The sequence below is a fragment of the Ambystoma mexicanum genome, chromosome 7q, assembly GCF_040938575.1.
Source record: "Ambystoma mexicanum isolate Mex_15411 chromosome 7q, UKY_AmexF1_1, whole genome shotgun sequence".
Taxonomy (NCBI): Eukaryota; Metazoa; Chordata; class Amphibia; order Caudata; family Ambystomatidae; genus Ambystoma; species Ambystoma mexicanum.
Window position 1 is genome coordinate 979,797,013 of NC_090941.1, and position 15,424 is coordinate 979,812,436.

Here is a 15,424-nt window from a genome sequence, read left to right on the forward strand (position 1 = left end):
ACGACGTATTACATATCTTTGACAGTAATCACCACAGCTGTGCCGCTTCGGAAAATTTTCGCCGTCTGCGTCCTACGTCGATGACGTCGATGCGCCGTCCCCGAGGACCTCCTCCGACGGCCGACGTCACCCGATGTGATAAGTAGGACGCACGACGCCCATAGCCTCAGTTGTAGTTTTTTCCCCCCAGAAGGTGTGCCACCAGTCTTCTGCCAGTCAGACAAAAAAGGCCTTGCGGAAACGTAAGCTGCAATCGCATAAGAAATTCTGCAGCGGGAAAGGTAGGGAGGGAGCGATAGGGAATACGTCGTCGGACCATCCCATCGAAAGAACGTTACCAGGTAAGAGAGTAACTTGTTCTTCGAGGAGATTGGGTCCTCCGACGTATTCCATATCTTTGACGGACTCCCAAAGCAGTAACAAAGCAAAGAGGTGGGAAAAGAATTTAGAACACAAATTTAGCATGCCCAATCAAATTGCGGAATAAAGGACTGCCTTGCCAAAGGCCAGATCCTGTCCTCGGATGGAATCGAGGGAGTAGTGACATACAAAAGTATGTACAGAAGCCCAGGTGGCTGCATCACGGATGTTACGAATAGGAACACCCCTCTGTAGGGCAGTAGATGCAGCCATACCCCTGGTAGAACGAGTCCGCAAGCCAGCCGGTGGGTCCTTACCCGCCAAGTGGTAACACTCAGAGATAGCCAAAATAATCCAACGAGACAGTCTGTTTCGTTACAGCTTGTCCCAAACGCTTTCCAGCGTAACCAATGAAGAGTTGATCGTCCACTCTGACCCGGGACATGCGTGAAATATAAAAGCTCAACGCTCTCCTAGGATCAAGCCTATGGAGCCTCTCCTCTTCCTTACCAGGATGCGGAGGAGGATAGAATGCCAGAAGAACAACCTTCTGGCCCAAATGAAATTCCGAAACCACCTTCGGAAGAAAGGAAGGACGAACTCGAAGGATAACCCTGTCCTTATGAAACACAGTGAAGGGTGGCTTAACTGAAAGTGCCTGTAACTCACTCACTCTGCGAGCGGAAGTAACCGCAACCAAAAACACAGTTTTAAGAGTTAACAGTCTCAAAGGGCAAGAATGCAAAGGCTCAAACGGAGCACCCATAAGAAACTTAAGAACAAGGTTCAAATCCCAACCGGGCACCAGAAAAGGTGACGGAGGGAACACATTAGTGAGCCGTTTCAAAAACTGACAAATTAAAGGAATCTTAAAATAGGAACATTCTTCAGACAAGCACTTAAATATGGACAGCGCCGCCAGGTAACCTTTAATGGTACCCACTTGCAAGCCCCTGTGGGCCAAAGAAAGCAAAAAAGACAGAACCATGGGAATGTCACATTCAAAAAGGATCCACATTCTTAACTCCACCAGAATTTACGCTAACGGCAACGGTACAGAGACTTTGTTGCCGGCCGTCTGGCCGAGAGCAACACATCCAACACGTCTTCGGGGAGGTCCCAATCCTTATACCTCAACCTTTCAGAAGCCAAGTGTGAAGGTTGAGGGATCTGACCTCTGGATGGAGAACCTGACCCCCCCCCCCTGCCGTGAGAGCAGATCGTCTCGGTAGGGAAGACGACGTGGAGGGCAGATGGACAAGTCGAGAAGGTCCGGGTACCACGTCCTCCGGGCCCAATCCGGAGCAATGAGGATCATCCGGGAACCGAACCTCCGTAACCTCCGCAGTACTTGCGGGATGACGGGGACTGGAGGAAACGCGTACAGCAGTGGGAATGACCACTCCACCACGAGCGCGTCTCCTAAGGCTCCTTTTGGAGGAAATTCCCACGAGCAGAACCTTTCGCACTTACGGTTGACACTGGAGGCGAAGAGATCCAATTGAGGGGTCCCGCAAAGGGCGAAGATCTCCAGGAGAATCTCCTGAGCCAGCTCCCACTCGCGAGAGATCGTGCTCTGCCTGCTCAGAGATTCCGGCGTCTCGTTGTCGTCTCCGGCCAGATGAACAGCCGAGATCGAAACTTCCTGCTGGATGGCCCAGAACTCGAGCTGCATCGCCTCCCTGCACAGAGGAAGTGACCCTGCCCCTCCCTTTTTGTTGAGGTAGTGCATGGCCACCGTGTTGTCCGTCAGGATCAGGACACTCTTTCCTCGCACAGTCGGCAGAAAAGCCTTCAGGGCTAGCCTGACGGCCCTCAGCTCCAAAAGATTGTTATGGAGTCTGGACTCCGACGGAGACCAACGACCGCTGACTGTCAACTCGTTGGCATGAGCGCCCCATCCCATGAGGGATGCATCCGTCACGATCATCACCTCCGACCAGGGAAGCCAAAACGGAGCCGCCTTCATCAGATTGCCTTCGACGGCCCACCACAGAAGGTCCTGGGCGACCGAGGGCGGCACCTGAACAGGGTCTGACATCCTGCCGGAAGATTGCGACCACTGCATCTTGAGTGCCCACTGCAAACATCTCATCCGCAGATGAGCCTCTGGCACCAGAAGAATGCAGGATGCCATGAGGCCGAGCAACCTCAAGAACTCGAGCGCCAGGAGCGTCTGGGCAAGTTGAAACTTGTGCACCATCTGCTGAATGTGAAGAGCCCTCACCTGGGGAGGAAAACACAGCCCCAGGGATGTGTCGAGCACTGCTCCGATGTACTGGAGCCGCTGTGTTGGCATCAAATGGGACTTCTTTAAATTGAGGGAGAAGCCCAGCTTTTGAAGGGAGTGGCAGGTGACGGGCAGATGATCCAGGACTTGCTCGGGAGAGCTCCCCCTGATCAACCAATCGTCCAGGTAGGGGTAGACGTGAATCCCCCCTTTCCTGAGATGCGCTGCCACCACCACCATGAGCTTGGTGAAAACCCTTGCGGCGGAGGTCAATCCGAACGGCAGGACCCGAAACTGAAAGTGCAAGTCGCCAACCGCGAACCTCAGGTACTTCTTGTGCTTGGGATGGATCGGCACATGGAAGTAAGCGCCCTTGAGGTCGAGAGACACCAACCAGTCCTGAAGTTGAAGGGCCTGGAGGACTTGAGAGAGAGTGACCATCTTGAACTTGTCCTTCCGTAGGAGTTTGTTCAAACCGCGCAAGTCCATGATGGGTCTTAATCCCCCGTTTTTCTTCGAAATCAAAAAATAAGGGGAATACCATCCCTTGTTCCTCTCCGCTACAGGCACCAGTTCTATGGCGCCTTTCTCCAGTAGGGCTTGAATTTCCTATGCAAGGAGTGGATCCGGACTCTTCAAAGAGAGGTTCCCAGGTGGATTGTCGTGAGGCCTCTGCCGAAAGGGAAGACAGTAGCCGTGCGTTATGATCTCCAGAACCCACACATCTGAAGTAATGGTACGCCACTCTACAAGATGCTGCGCCAGCCTTCCCCCAACCGGCGATCCATGGGACATGGCCTCATGACTGAGTGGTAGCGGCTGCGGCGTTGCCTGAGGGCAAAGAGGCAACTGCCCGAGCGGCTTTGGCTGTTTTCCACCTCTGGTACTCTGGTACTCCTACAGTGGCCTCTTTGACTGACAGCTCCTCTCGCTTTACTGAAGGATGAGTAATAACGAAAGGAACCTTCCCTCCATTGTTGTCCCCTAGGACGAAAAGGCGGAGGTTGTCGAACTGCAGCACCCAACGACTTTGCTGCAGCTTTGGCGGTCTGCAACCTCTCAAGGCTCTCGTCACCCTTGCTGACAAAAAGATGTTCCCCGTTAAAAGGCATGTTGAGGAGCCGGGACTGTATATCAGGAGCGAACCCCGACTTCCGCAACCACGCAAACCTGCGTATTACGGTGCTCGCTGCCATGGACCGGCTGACACAATCTGCCATGTCCAAACCCGACTGAACGGCCTCACGCATGGCATCCTTGCCATCCTGGACCATAGCAAGGAAACCATCCCGTTCGTCCCCTTCAGGAATATGTTCAGCCGCTAATGCAACACAGTTCCACAGAGTGTGTGTGAAACGAGGCAAGGCACATACAGAGTTGGCCGCCTGAAGCGCCATACCCCCTGAAGAAAACACTTTCTTCGCCCAGCCATCAAAACGTTTGTCGTCCCTATCCGGAGGGATGGTAGGATACGACACCTGCTTTGCCGGGGCCGTAGCCACCTGCACCACCAAACTCTCCGGAGTTGGGTGCCTGGACAAGTAGCAGGGGTCACTACTGGCTGGACGGTATTTTCGCGACAAAGACTTGCCCACTGCTGGGAGACGCTCCGGAGCAGTCCAAGCCGCCGCCACCCTTCTCTGCAGAGCCATATGAAACGGCAGTACCAGGTCAGTGGGGGGACCAAGATCGAGGATGTCCGTAAGATCATCCTGAACAAACTCCCCTGGGGGAGCCGACCATCCCAAGTACTCGGTGACCCGAGACATAAGGCGCCGGTACGAAGAATCGGCATGAGTGTCAGGCTGAGGCCTACAAAACTCCACCTCCGGAGAGGTGTCCAGTCCACTGGCATCATGCAGCGACTGCCTCAGGTCTTCAAATTGGCTATGGCCCGAGAGAAGCTCATCTGGCACTGTATCCGGAACCAAGCCCTCATCAGAGCCCTCATCAACCTCTGAAATGTACTCCAGGCGGTGAGAGGAAGGCACCTGGGGACCAATGCTATGCCTGACCTTAGCCAGAGCCTTTCTAGGGGCTTCCCCCATGCCACGGGGCCCTTCCGACACCACTGCCTCGAAAGGCGCCGGCGTCGAGTGAATCGGCGTCGACATCAGCCGCAGTGCTGCCAGCATCGAAGGCGTTGACACAGGCCTCGAAGCCAGAGCTTCGAGTGTGTCCTTCGACGACCTCAGCGCCACAGGCGTCGACGTCTTCCTCGAAGACTGCACAGGATCACGTGGTCTCGAGCGCGTCGAGGACCGGGACCTGGAACGGGCATGGCGAGAACGGTTACCCTTGTCCGAGCGGGACCTCTCCCGCGAACCGTGGCGACCACCCGAGCCCAAAGGCGTGCGAGCGGTGTCTCTCGACCGATCACGACCGACCCCACTCGGGAGGCGCAGACGGACCGGTGCCCTGCGATTCAAGAATCGCTAACATCTTCTTCCCGAAGGAAGCCCATTCCTCTGGTGTCGCTTGCATGGTGGGATAAGCGACCCGCCGACGGGCGGAGTCCTCGGAAGAGGACGGGGAAGGCGACCGATGCCGGCGCTTCCGGGAATGCCTCGAAGAGGCAGAGGAGTGGCGAGACCGACTCCTGAAAGGAGACCCACTGGACCTCCGATGATGACGCGGAGAGTCGCCTCTCGATTCATCCGTCGAAAGCCCCGCAGACCTCGACTTCCGGGGCTTAGACACCCTACCTTCCGACAACTTCTTCTTGCGCTCGCACAAGGCCTTGGCCGTGAGCGACTGGCAGTCGACACAGTCATCCGTGCCGTGGGCCTCCCCGAGGCACCAGAGGCAGGCATCGTGCGAGTCTGTTACCGACATCTTGGACCCACAGTCCCCGCATTTTTTGTAGCCCGGACGCAGGGTTGAAGATGAGGTAGATATCGTCACGAAAAGGCTTTTTCACAAAACCGAACAGGTTCAAAGAACCGAGAAGATTACAACAGAAACTCCAAAGAGTCGAGGCGTACCGAGATTCACGAAGCGAACACGTTTGCGGAAAAAACGGAACTGAGGCTACGTGCGTCGTGCGTCCTACTTATCACATAGGGTGACGTTGGCCGTCGGAGGAGGTCCTCGGGGACGGCGCTTCGACGTCATCTACTTGGACGCAGAAAGTTTTCCGAAGCAGCACAGCTTTGATCCACCGGCTCACAGAGCTAGATTTTGGATTCTTTCCTTTTGCAGGTCCTCCAAATAATAGCAGTACGCTTTGAACATATCCCAAACTTGAGGACAGCTTTTTATGTATAGTGAGAGCCCTGCAAACATGCAGGATTTGTAAACCATCTTCCTTCTGACTCTCCAGATCTTTGTCAATGTAGGTAGAACTATGTTTTGAGCCATATCAAAAGGAAGAGCTGCCAGTGAGACTTTTGGACTGGGCTGTGTGACGAATCGCGGAATTCAGTCACTTCTCCCCAGAAGGGAGCTTTTCCTTGTGTGGCCAAGGAGTTGAGCCAGCTACACAATAGTCCACCTAGGGATGGCGGCATGCAGGTCCTCTCAGGGAGAGACATGGACTCCCGTTTCACAGAGAAACTCACTAGAGCCCTCTCTTCCAAAAAAGTAACATCAGAACTCCAGAGACATCCAACAAACCAAGTCACGGTTTGTTATTGTGACATAAGTACCAAGATCCAAACTGAGGAACAAAGTAGCAAAACTACAGTGAAGAAGAAGAATGCTGAGCGAGTAATATCGATTACTCAACGATTGCGAACCAACAACTGTGACGAAAAAGAGGAAACAAAAAATGAAGAGTGATCAACTAAAAGAGAGAACGAACTATAATCCCCTGCTGGGGAAAATACTGGGTTTGTTTCTACAACATCGCCAGCATGTTAGAGATCTACACCATCTTGGTAGGCTTTGTAGAGGTTTCGAATGTCTATCAGAAGAGTCTGGGCTGCATATACTGAATATATTGAATATGAACCAGCTTTGAAAATTATGTTTATAGCAGAATAAGTGTGTTTCAATGTGCTCTCAATTTTTCGATCAAAGGTTTCCACTGGCTTCAACTCTTACAGTGAAACATTGGCCTGGCTAATGTGATCGCCCTTTCTATCAAATCCATCGAGCGGGTATACTTTGTAACACTTATCAGTATCCTTCCATTCCTTTAATAACAAATGCTCCATATCTTCATAAAAAGGGAAAGCCACAATTGGTGAACTGTTTAAACAGTTTCTTCTCCACTGCTGGAAATGGAATCCAAAATTAAGGATTGGCCTCATATGGTTCAGGATATAACTCTTCCCTTTTTAAAGATTGTCCAGATATTGTTGAGAGAATACGTCTGCTACTCCGTACACTGATCTGGATGAAGCGGAAAAAGTGGTATGGTCTGCTTCCAATTATTGATACACGTTCTCCCTTCCATTAATGCCCTTGTATGCTACGACTGATGGATGAAACTGAGCTACTCTCTTTCTGGATTTAATTAACTGGCCAGGAAAACATGGGGCATAACTAATGAAGGCAGCTACATCCAGATTGTCTTTTTTACCATAGTAACCTATATCAGGAACAATGCAGAGCATTTTACAGTTGTGCCTTTGACTGACACTTGCCGCACTAACAGGTAATTGGGACAGGAGATGGTTGAGCGGGAGGCCAAAGACCCCCACTATTGGACATTCACCCAGTTCACAGTCACAACCAAGACCTGGGAATGCTGTGGAGAGATCACCAAATAGTAAACCACAATAGCCAGGTTTTTTGATTAGGTGTGTCTGCAGCGCTCTCAATAGTTCTGGACAAAGATATGAAATACTTCATAACGTGCAACAGCATGACTACACTTGGAGCACTAAATTTATATGGCCCTTATCTGTGTGTGCCAGAGACCCACACCAATTTGTTCCATATCTCCAGTGCCCCCAGCAATTGCTTCAAAAGCACTACCCCAACATCGTGTTTCAGTAACACACAAAAAACAGGTGTAAAGAAAAGGAGGACCTTATAGAATGAGGCAAGGAGCAAATGAATTAAAAAAACAGCTCTGCTAAACGTCTGTTCAACGGGCAGGTGCCCTTCAAAAAATAAGGGCTTTGGTGAGGAGGGAGGATTGGAGGTAATGGTCCTACAACCAAGACATAAGTAATGTAGGAATTAAAGTAGGAAGGGGCACCTGAAACCATGCAGAACATTCAAAAGACTGCTTAATGTGCCATGTTGGAAACATGCATTAACACTCCGAAATAAGGACAACTCATGAGGCTGCATACGCTGATAATCCAAGACGTACAGCATAGACTGGGTGACTACCCTCAACAAAATGGTCTGGTGATGAGACTATTTCTTAGAATAAGGGAACATACTTAGCCTCAATGTCAGCTTTTTCACGCACTGCGTTTGCCATCTGTTCCGTCTCGGAGTACTTCTTCTTGGCTTTGGCTAAGTCTTTGACTGTGTCGAAAAACTCATTTTGAATCTTTGCCAAGTTGTCCATACACTAGAAAAAAAAGGGCAAACAAAAAGTCAAATGAGGATGTTTCCTTTTCTTTAGCTTAGAATAAGTTTCAAGCCATTGGTTGCTCGAGTAATCCACTTTCCAGATAGTACCTAGATATAAGTCAATTAAGTGAAGTACTTGCATTTTATAAACATCACAACATTTACCACCATGAGAATGTGGCTAGTATGTGGTTCTGGAATGTTGGAGTAGCTGAACTTGAGAAGAGCTTAGGCAAACCCTTTTTCAATAACGTTGGTGTTCTGGGGACATTTCTTTCCACACATTATGGAATATTAAAAAAGAAAATGTGGAAAACAGCTCTGGCCGATTGCAGCCCTTCCAACTAACAACTGTTGTGCAAAAAACAGGCCATCAGGTAAAACTGCAGACGGTCATGGACCCTATTTACACATCATGCAAGTGCTGTACAGAATGTCAATCATCATCACTACTACCTCAGGAACAGTCTTACCCACATGCCAAAAGCCTTGTTTGTGGATATTACAAGTCCGACACTTTCTCTTCAAACTTCGAGTTCAGGTTTAAGAACCTGTTCACCAAAACTCTGCACTCTTTGATAGGCTCCACTGACATTTATAGCTTGACTTGCAGGACGGATTTGTGTGAAATGTGACCCCCAAAACATTTTTGTCCCAGGCCCCTCCAAACCAGACATTTGGAGGACAATTCATTAAAAGGTGGAAGAGTAATTAAGAAAACAAAAAAAATATGTTTTTGGCCTAGTCCCATTCATTCTCCCAAAGAGAAAAAGTGCTCCAATTAAACACCAGTATCGCAAAAACTGCTGGATGGGTCTGTAACAAATAAATGACGTTCTAACAAGGTTTCGCAGGTGTGCCACTTGGTGGTTTGAGGTAAATCCGTCAGTAGTTTTTTTAAAATATTTGATGGTCAAGGGGGTGCTCCTGAACAAAAATATATATCTCCCATTGTGCTTTGTGGCAGAGAGGTTGAGCACCTTTTCAGAAGTAAAAAAGTCACCAATTATGTTTTTTTTTGCTCAACGCAATTCCTGCAGAAATACTAATGTAAGCCAAGAATTAAGAGTACTAGAAATATATTTGGAGGATGAAACCGGATGCTCTGTTGGTATCAACAGTAAGACAGACACAAGTTACCACAGTTCAAGGGCGTTTATTGAACTTCAATTGGGTTTGAAAAACACCTATCTAAGGATGGGAGCAAGCTACAACCATCAAATAATAATACTGCTGTCCTAGTGGTGTCTTGTCAAAATAAAAGGGCCTATACTAATAAACATATTGCCAATCCTTACCTCTAAATACAAATAGTGTGGGAAACAATGTTATGCAAAAGAATAGTCTTCAAGAAATTATATGACAGGATATTCAAGCCGCTGGCTTCCCTTCCCAAAGTTTTCAGCACAGACAAGGCGGCCCACTCGCGCTTAGCACAGTCTCTGGTTTCTCTAGCATGATGGTGCAGTTCAAAACTTCAACATCATGGCCTTCTGTGCCAAAGTCTCTGCCATTCAAAGTCTCTTCTTTCAGAGGGCCCGATGCAATAAACAAAGTTCCTTTCCTGTTTGTATTTCAAATATACACAATTTACTATTCACCTTGAATACCCCTCTGCCGGGCTCATCGCTTTGACACAAAGCTTGCAATTGATCTCCCTCTGCCAGGCTCGGACCACGTTTATCTACTTTGTTACTGTATCAACATCGAAGACTTTCAATTGTGCACAGGACTTTCCTTGACCCGTCGCAGGACCACTTCGATTCACATTCCTTTGCCACGGTTTCACTTGTCAACTCTCAGCTGGATACCTTACAGTGACTTTCAATTGAGCACACATGTGGTGCCGGACCATTCTGTCAAAAGGGATTGTATCTTGGTTTCCAAGTACAATCACACATCTGCAGTTCAATTTTACTCGCGTTGGTTATCACAAGCGTTTCATACAACGTTTGCCCCAGCGCTCGCCATACCAAGTTGCTGCTTGCAACCTTGGCTTCAACACAGACCGGCCTTGTATCAATCTCCCCAACTCATCGGCTGTGTTGATTTCACTGCCGCTATGTTGTTGGAGTCAAGGTTCTCCCCGCCTTGATCATCGACGCGAGAGGGCCCAGGGTACCTCCGACATACAATGCAGGATTTCTCAGCCTGGTTTCCTGGTCTTACGCTTTCTATTCTTGAGGCTTCATGAGAGTAACGGTTCCTTGTCGAAAAGGTCAAGGCAACCTCCCTGCTTGCGATCCCCTTCTGTTTCGTCGTCTTTCTCCTCTTGTTACCTAGCAGTTCGGGCTGGACAGCTCCTTTTGGGGCGGGACCAAGCCTGATTTGCATATGGTCTTTTCCCTTCTGTAATGGCTTGGCAGGCGAAGAACGATGGTCTGGAGGGTGCCCAGAGCAATGCCAGTGGTTAAGATTAATTCTAAACCTTCCAGCCATCACCTCTTTGTTTTTGCTTTGGCATGAATATACATGCTCATGAATATTCCCCGTCAGGCTGGGAATCCTCGGTAAAAGAAAAAACAGTTTCACTTTAACTTTAAAACTGTATTTCTCTTCTAAACCAATCACTGTCCTCTGGGTCATACTGCCCCCATCCAATGACAGTCCTCCCCTTAAGCTCCACCCTTGGTGGCCATATTCAGATCTGGTAAGCATGTAAAGTGGCAATATGACAACCACAGGAGGTGGCAAGGCTCAACAGAAGCAATAAACACTCGCCCCTGGAACAGACACACCACATATGAACAGGTTGCGTAGCACCGCTTGGCCGACTCAGGTCTCCTCCGTGGAATACCGGTTCACGCAGTAGAACCTTGTGAAGGAGTGTGAGGACCTCCACGTGGCAACCCTGCAGATGTCGAGCAGGGGCACCAGAGAGAAATGCCTTAATTGCTGCGATGGCTCTGGCAGAGTGGGCTCTCGGCCGGCCCGGCAGCAGCCTGCTAGCCAGTTGATGACGGTGCATGATGCAGCCGGAGAGCCACCTGGAGATGGAAGACTTTGATCAGGCTTTTCCGTGTTTCACAGGTCCAAAATTGATGAACAGCTGAGAAGTCTTCCGAAAGCTCTCTGTGCGTGCAACATAAAACTTCAAGGAACGAGCAACGTTCAGCGAATGCAAGGCCCTCTCCAGTGTCGACAAAGGATTCGAGAAGACAGGCAACACCAAAGGCGTGTTGAAGTTGAATCCAACAGTACCTTTGGCATAAAGGTAGGGTGTCTATGCCGTACAACCCTTGAAGCGTGGAAGGTCAAGTACGGCTGCTTGCACTGGATCGCCCTGACCTGCCTGGCTGAGGTGATCACCATGAGAAAAGCTGTCTTCCACGATCGGAACTTGAACAGCGCTTGATGCATCGGCTCAAAGGGCGTCCCAATGAGCTTAGTCAAGACCACATTGAGTTCTCAAGCTGCGGCAGGAGCCTTCACCAGCGGAAAAGTCCTGAAGATTCCTTTGAGGAACTCCTTGATGAGCCTGTACAACCACATGGAAGGCCTACCCGATGCCCCCTTGTAATGGGATATGGCGGCCAGGTGCACGTTGATAAGAGGTGTGAGCCAGTCTAGTCTTGGACAAGGAAAGCAGGTATGGCAAGAACTGCAGGGCTGTGACACGCAGAGGCGTAATCTTCTGAGCCCGGCACCACACAGAGAAACGCTTCCACTTATGGCCATAGCACGTAAACGTCGAAGAGGCTCTAATAATAATAATAATAATAATAATAATAATAATAATAATAATAAAATAATAATAATAAATAATTTGGCATTTATATAGCGCTACAAACCCTCAGGTATCTGAGTGCTGCTTATTACCACCCACGGTATGTGGTGCTCATTTATCGACCTCGGAAGGATGAAAGGCTGAGTTTGGCCCAGCCGGGATTCGAACCTGCGTTAGCAGGCTCTGCACGGATGTCAAAGCGAGCGCTCTACTAGCTGTGCCACTTGACCGGCTAAGGGGTCTAACCTTGGCATGGATGTCCTTAATCTCTGCAGGTAAAGAATAATGTCCAAACCCTAGGGCTGCAAGAGCCAGGTCCTGAGGTTCAACAATGCTGGGTCGTGGTGCAGAATCACCCCTCCCCTCTCTGAGGAGAATGCCCGGAAGAAGTGGCAACCTGATGGACGGAGCCGCCGACAGCCCTAGCAGGTTTGGATAGCAGATTTCACACGGCCATGCCGGATTGAAGAGTATGATATGTCATTTATAACGCACCTGTACACAAGTGTTTCAAGGCGTGACAAAACAAGGCGGTCAGAGGGGGGGTGGCGACAGAGGGCGGCCAAGACAAACTATCTTACTAGGCCTTGTGCCATTCAGATTGTGCAAGTGTGACAGTGCAAAAGTGCAGGGGGAAGTGCAATCAGGGCAGCAATGCTCTGGGTGAGTGCAGCCAGGGCCATTGCGGCGCTGGGTAAGTGCAGGGAGGCAGGGGGCTGCAGAGGTTACAGTTGCAGCCCCTAAGAGCGGGGTAGGCCAGTAGGCAGTGCATGGGAGAATTATCATGGAGGAGTCTGGTACCAAGTGAGACTCTGGGGGTAGCCAAGCAACCAGTCGGCGTAGCAGGCAGGTAGGTCAGCAGGGGAGAGAGAGTGAGAGAGAGAGAGAGAGAAAGCAGCAGAGGAGAAAAGGAAGGTCTTCAGCAGCTTCCATAACTTCAGGTGGTCCGGCTTAAGATTGAGAGTGTCAGGGAGGCCATTCCAGAGGGAGGCACCAATAGAGGAGAGAGATATACCCCCCACTCTCTGCCTGGATAAGCGTCTGACCCTCAGCAAGTTGGAAGTAGCTGAGCGAAGGGTTTATTAGGAAGAGAGTTGGATGCAGTGCGTGCCCCGGCTCCAGAAGGCATTGTGGACGATACAGAGGGTGTTCAACTTGATCCTTGCAGCCACCAGGATCCAGTGGAGAAATTTCAGGGCTGGAGAGATACAGTCCCTGGGCTTGTGGCAAAGGATAAGTCTTGCAGTCCTGTTCTGGATTAGTTGCAAAGGGCGGAGAGTAGATGAAGGCAGGTTGAGAAAGTGGCTGTTGCAATAGTCCAGACTAGAGAGAATCAGGACTCTGGAGACAGTGAGCTTCTGGGGGAAAGTAAGAAAAGGAAGATACTTCTGAGGAGGTGCAGCTGGTAGTGGGTCTTTTTGGCAAGGTCCGTCATGTGAGGAGAGGAGAGCGTGGAATCGGAGATGACACCAAGTTTTTGTTGCCTCACAGGCAGGCATAAGAAGAGGGCGGCCAGAGTGAGAGAGGGAAAGCCGGAGCAGGGGTCCCAATGAGAAGGATCTCTGTCTCACTAGCATTAAGGCAAAGAGCGTTGGAGGCGCACCAATCCTGAATCGTGGATAGAATGTCAGGAATGAGCTAGAGAGGAGAGGAGGCTGACAGTAGCTTGAAAGAGAGCTGAGTGTCATCCACATAACACTAAAAGTTAGAGAGCAGGTGGGGCAAAGGGGACAGGTAGACATTGAAGAGCCAGGGTGAGAAAATAGAGTCCTGGGGAACACAACATGTGGAGAGAGAGGTGGTGGAGAGAAAGGACCCACGTTGGACCTGGGAGGTTCAGTCTAGGAGGAAGGAGGTCAACCACTCCAGGGCCAGATCTGTGATGGCCAGTTTCTCGCAGAATCAGACGAAAGGTCAAAGAGGATGGGGACAGAAGGAAGGATGGAGTCCAGATTAGAGAGCAGGTCTTCACAGGTGTTCAGGAGAGCGGTTTCCGTGCCTCTGGCTTCTCTGAAGCCAGACTGATGGTCATGGAGACAACTATCAGATTCAGTGTGTAGAGTAAGCTGGGAGATGGCCAGCTTTTTTAGGATTTTGCGCCTAGGAAAGGATCGATAGAGATCGGGCGACAGTTTGCCAGAGAGGTAGAATCATTGCCAGAGAGGTAGAATCATCAGAAGGCTTTTTAAGGAGGAGATGCCCAAGCAAGTGCTTGAGGAGAGAGGGGAAGAGTCCAGTGGTGAAAGAGTGATTGCAGAAATAGGCCAAGGCTGGCGCGAGACAGTGTCAATTTGGTCCTTGAGGGTTCTGGAGGAGCAGGGGAGCACCTGTTTGGACGACAAGGTGTGTGAGAGTATCATCCTGCAGTGACACAGTGTGTTCATCACTTGAGCAGGGGCGGGACCGGAGGAAAAGCTCATAGGAAAAGTCCCCCCCACGGAAGCAAAAACGCATCCCACATGCTCCTTGGCTGCGGGAATCTGCTGGCGAGCTTCGAACACTTGGAAGTCATCGCTGTAAGATTGATCTGGGGTTGAACCCCTTCGTGGAATAGAAGATCCACTTGGTCATGGTGAAGCTCCCACTCGTGGCAAGAACAAAGCTACCTGCTGAGCGAGTATGCAATTAGTTCTTGGTACCCGCCAGGTGAAAAGGGACGAGAAACATGTCCTGATGAATGGCCCAGTGCCACAGATCCTGGGCGTCCCTGGAGAGCGCCGCAGAGTGCGTTCCACTCTGCTTCCGGATACAGAATATGGTGGTGTTGTAGGTGAAGATCCTTACCACTATGCCCCTCAGCGATGGCGGGAAGGACTTTAGGGCCCAGAAAAAAGGCCCGAGCTCCAGAACGTTGATGTGAAGGGTCCGGTGTGAGCTCCCCGACCCTCCAGAGAAGCATCTGTGGTGACTGCCTCCTGGTAAGGAGGGACTTGCAGCGGGGCCCCTTGCATGAGATGAGAGCGCACACCCCACCACTGCATTGCTCGTCGGAACTCCTCATTGAAGGTGATTTTGTCCTTCCAGGATCCCGAGACTTGCAGCCATAACGCATCCAGAAACTCCTGTAGAGGCCTCATCTGTAGTCTGCAAAGGAGGACGAGGTTTATGCAGGAGGACATCATGCCCGGCAGAGAAGAAAGCAGGTGCTGCACCTTCCCTAGGAAGGCTACCACACTCTCTTCCGAGGGGGACGCCAGGCAAGTCAATGTGTTCAGTGAGGCTCCCAGAAACTGCAATGGCCCCAAGAAGTACTTTGGAGAATGTATGGAGCATCCCAAATCTGTCAGCAGATACACGGTCCTCGCTGTGTGCTGGCTCCCCAGAGCATGGCAGCGGGATCGAACTTGCCAATCATCCAGGTAAGGGTAGATGTGAATGCCCTAGAGGCGAAGATGAGCAGCCACCGGTGCCAAGCACTTCATGATGACCCTTGGGCCAATTTCATGCCGAAGGGAAGCGCCTTGAATTGATAGCGCCACCCCTGGACAACGAACTGCAGAACTTGCAGTGCTTCCGTTGGATGGGGATGTGGAAGTAGGCGTTCTCCAGGTCAAGAGACGCCAGGAAGTCTCCTTCCTCCGATTGGTCGAGTACATGCTGCAACGTGACCATCCTGAACTTCTGGGACTTGA

The 15,424-nt window shown here is 50.4% G+C and overlaps 1 protein-coding gene across 2 annotated transcripts in view; it reads right to left on the reverse strand.

Annotated features, from left to right (window-relative positions):
- FCHSD2 (FCH and double SH3 domains 2) overlaps positions 1–15,424 on the reverse strand; it is a 1,767,327-nt gene that overhangs the window by 951,051 nt on the left and 800,852 nt on the right. For both annotated transcript variants that reach the window (XM_069640094.1, XM_069640093.1), the window contains exon 6: positions 7,930–8,063. In XM_069640094.1, coding sequence (XP_069496195.1) covers positions 7,930–8,063 — 134 coding nt within the window. The remainder of the gene's footprint in view (positions 1–7,929; positions 8,064–15,424) is intronic.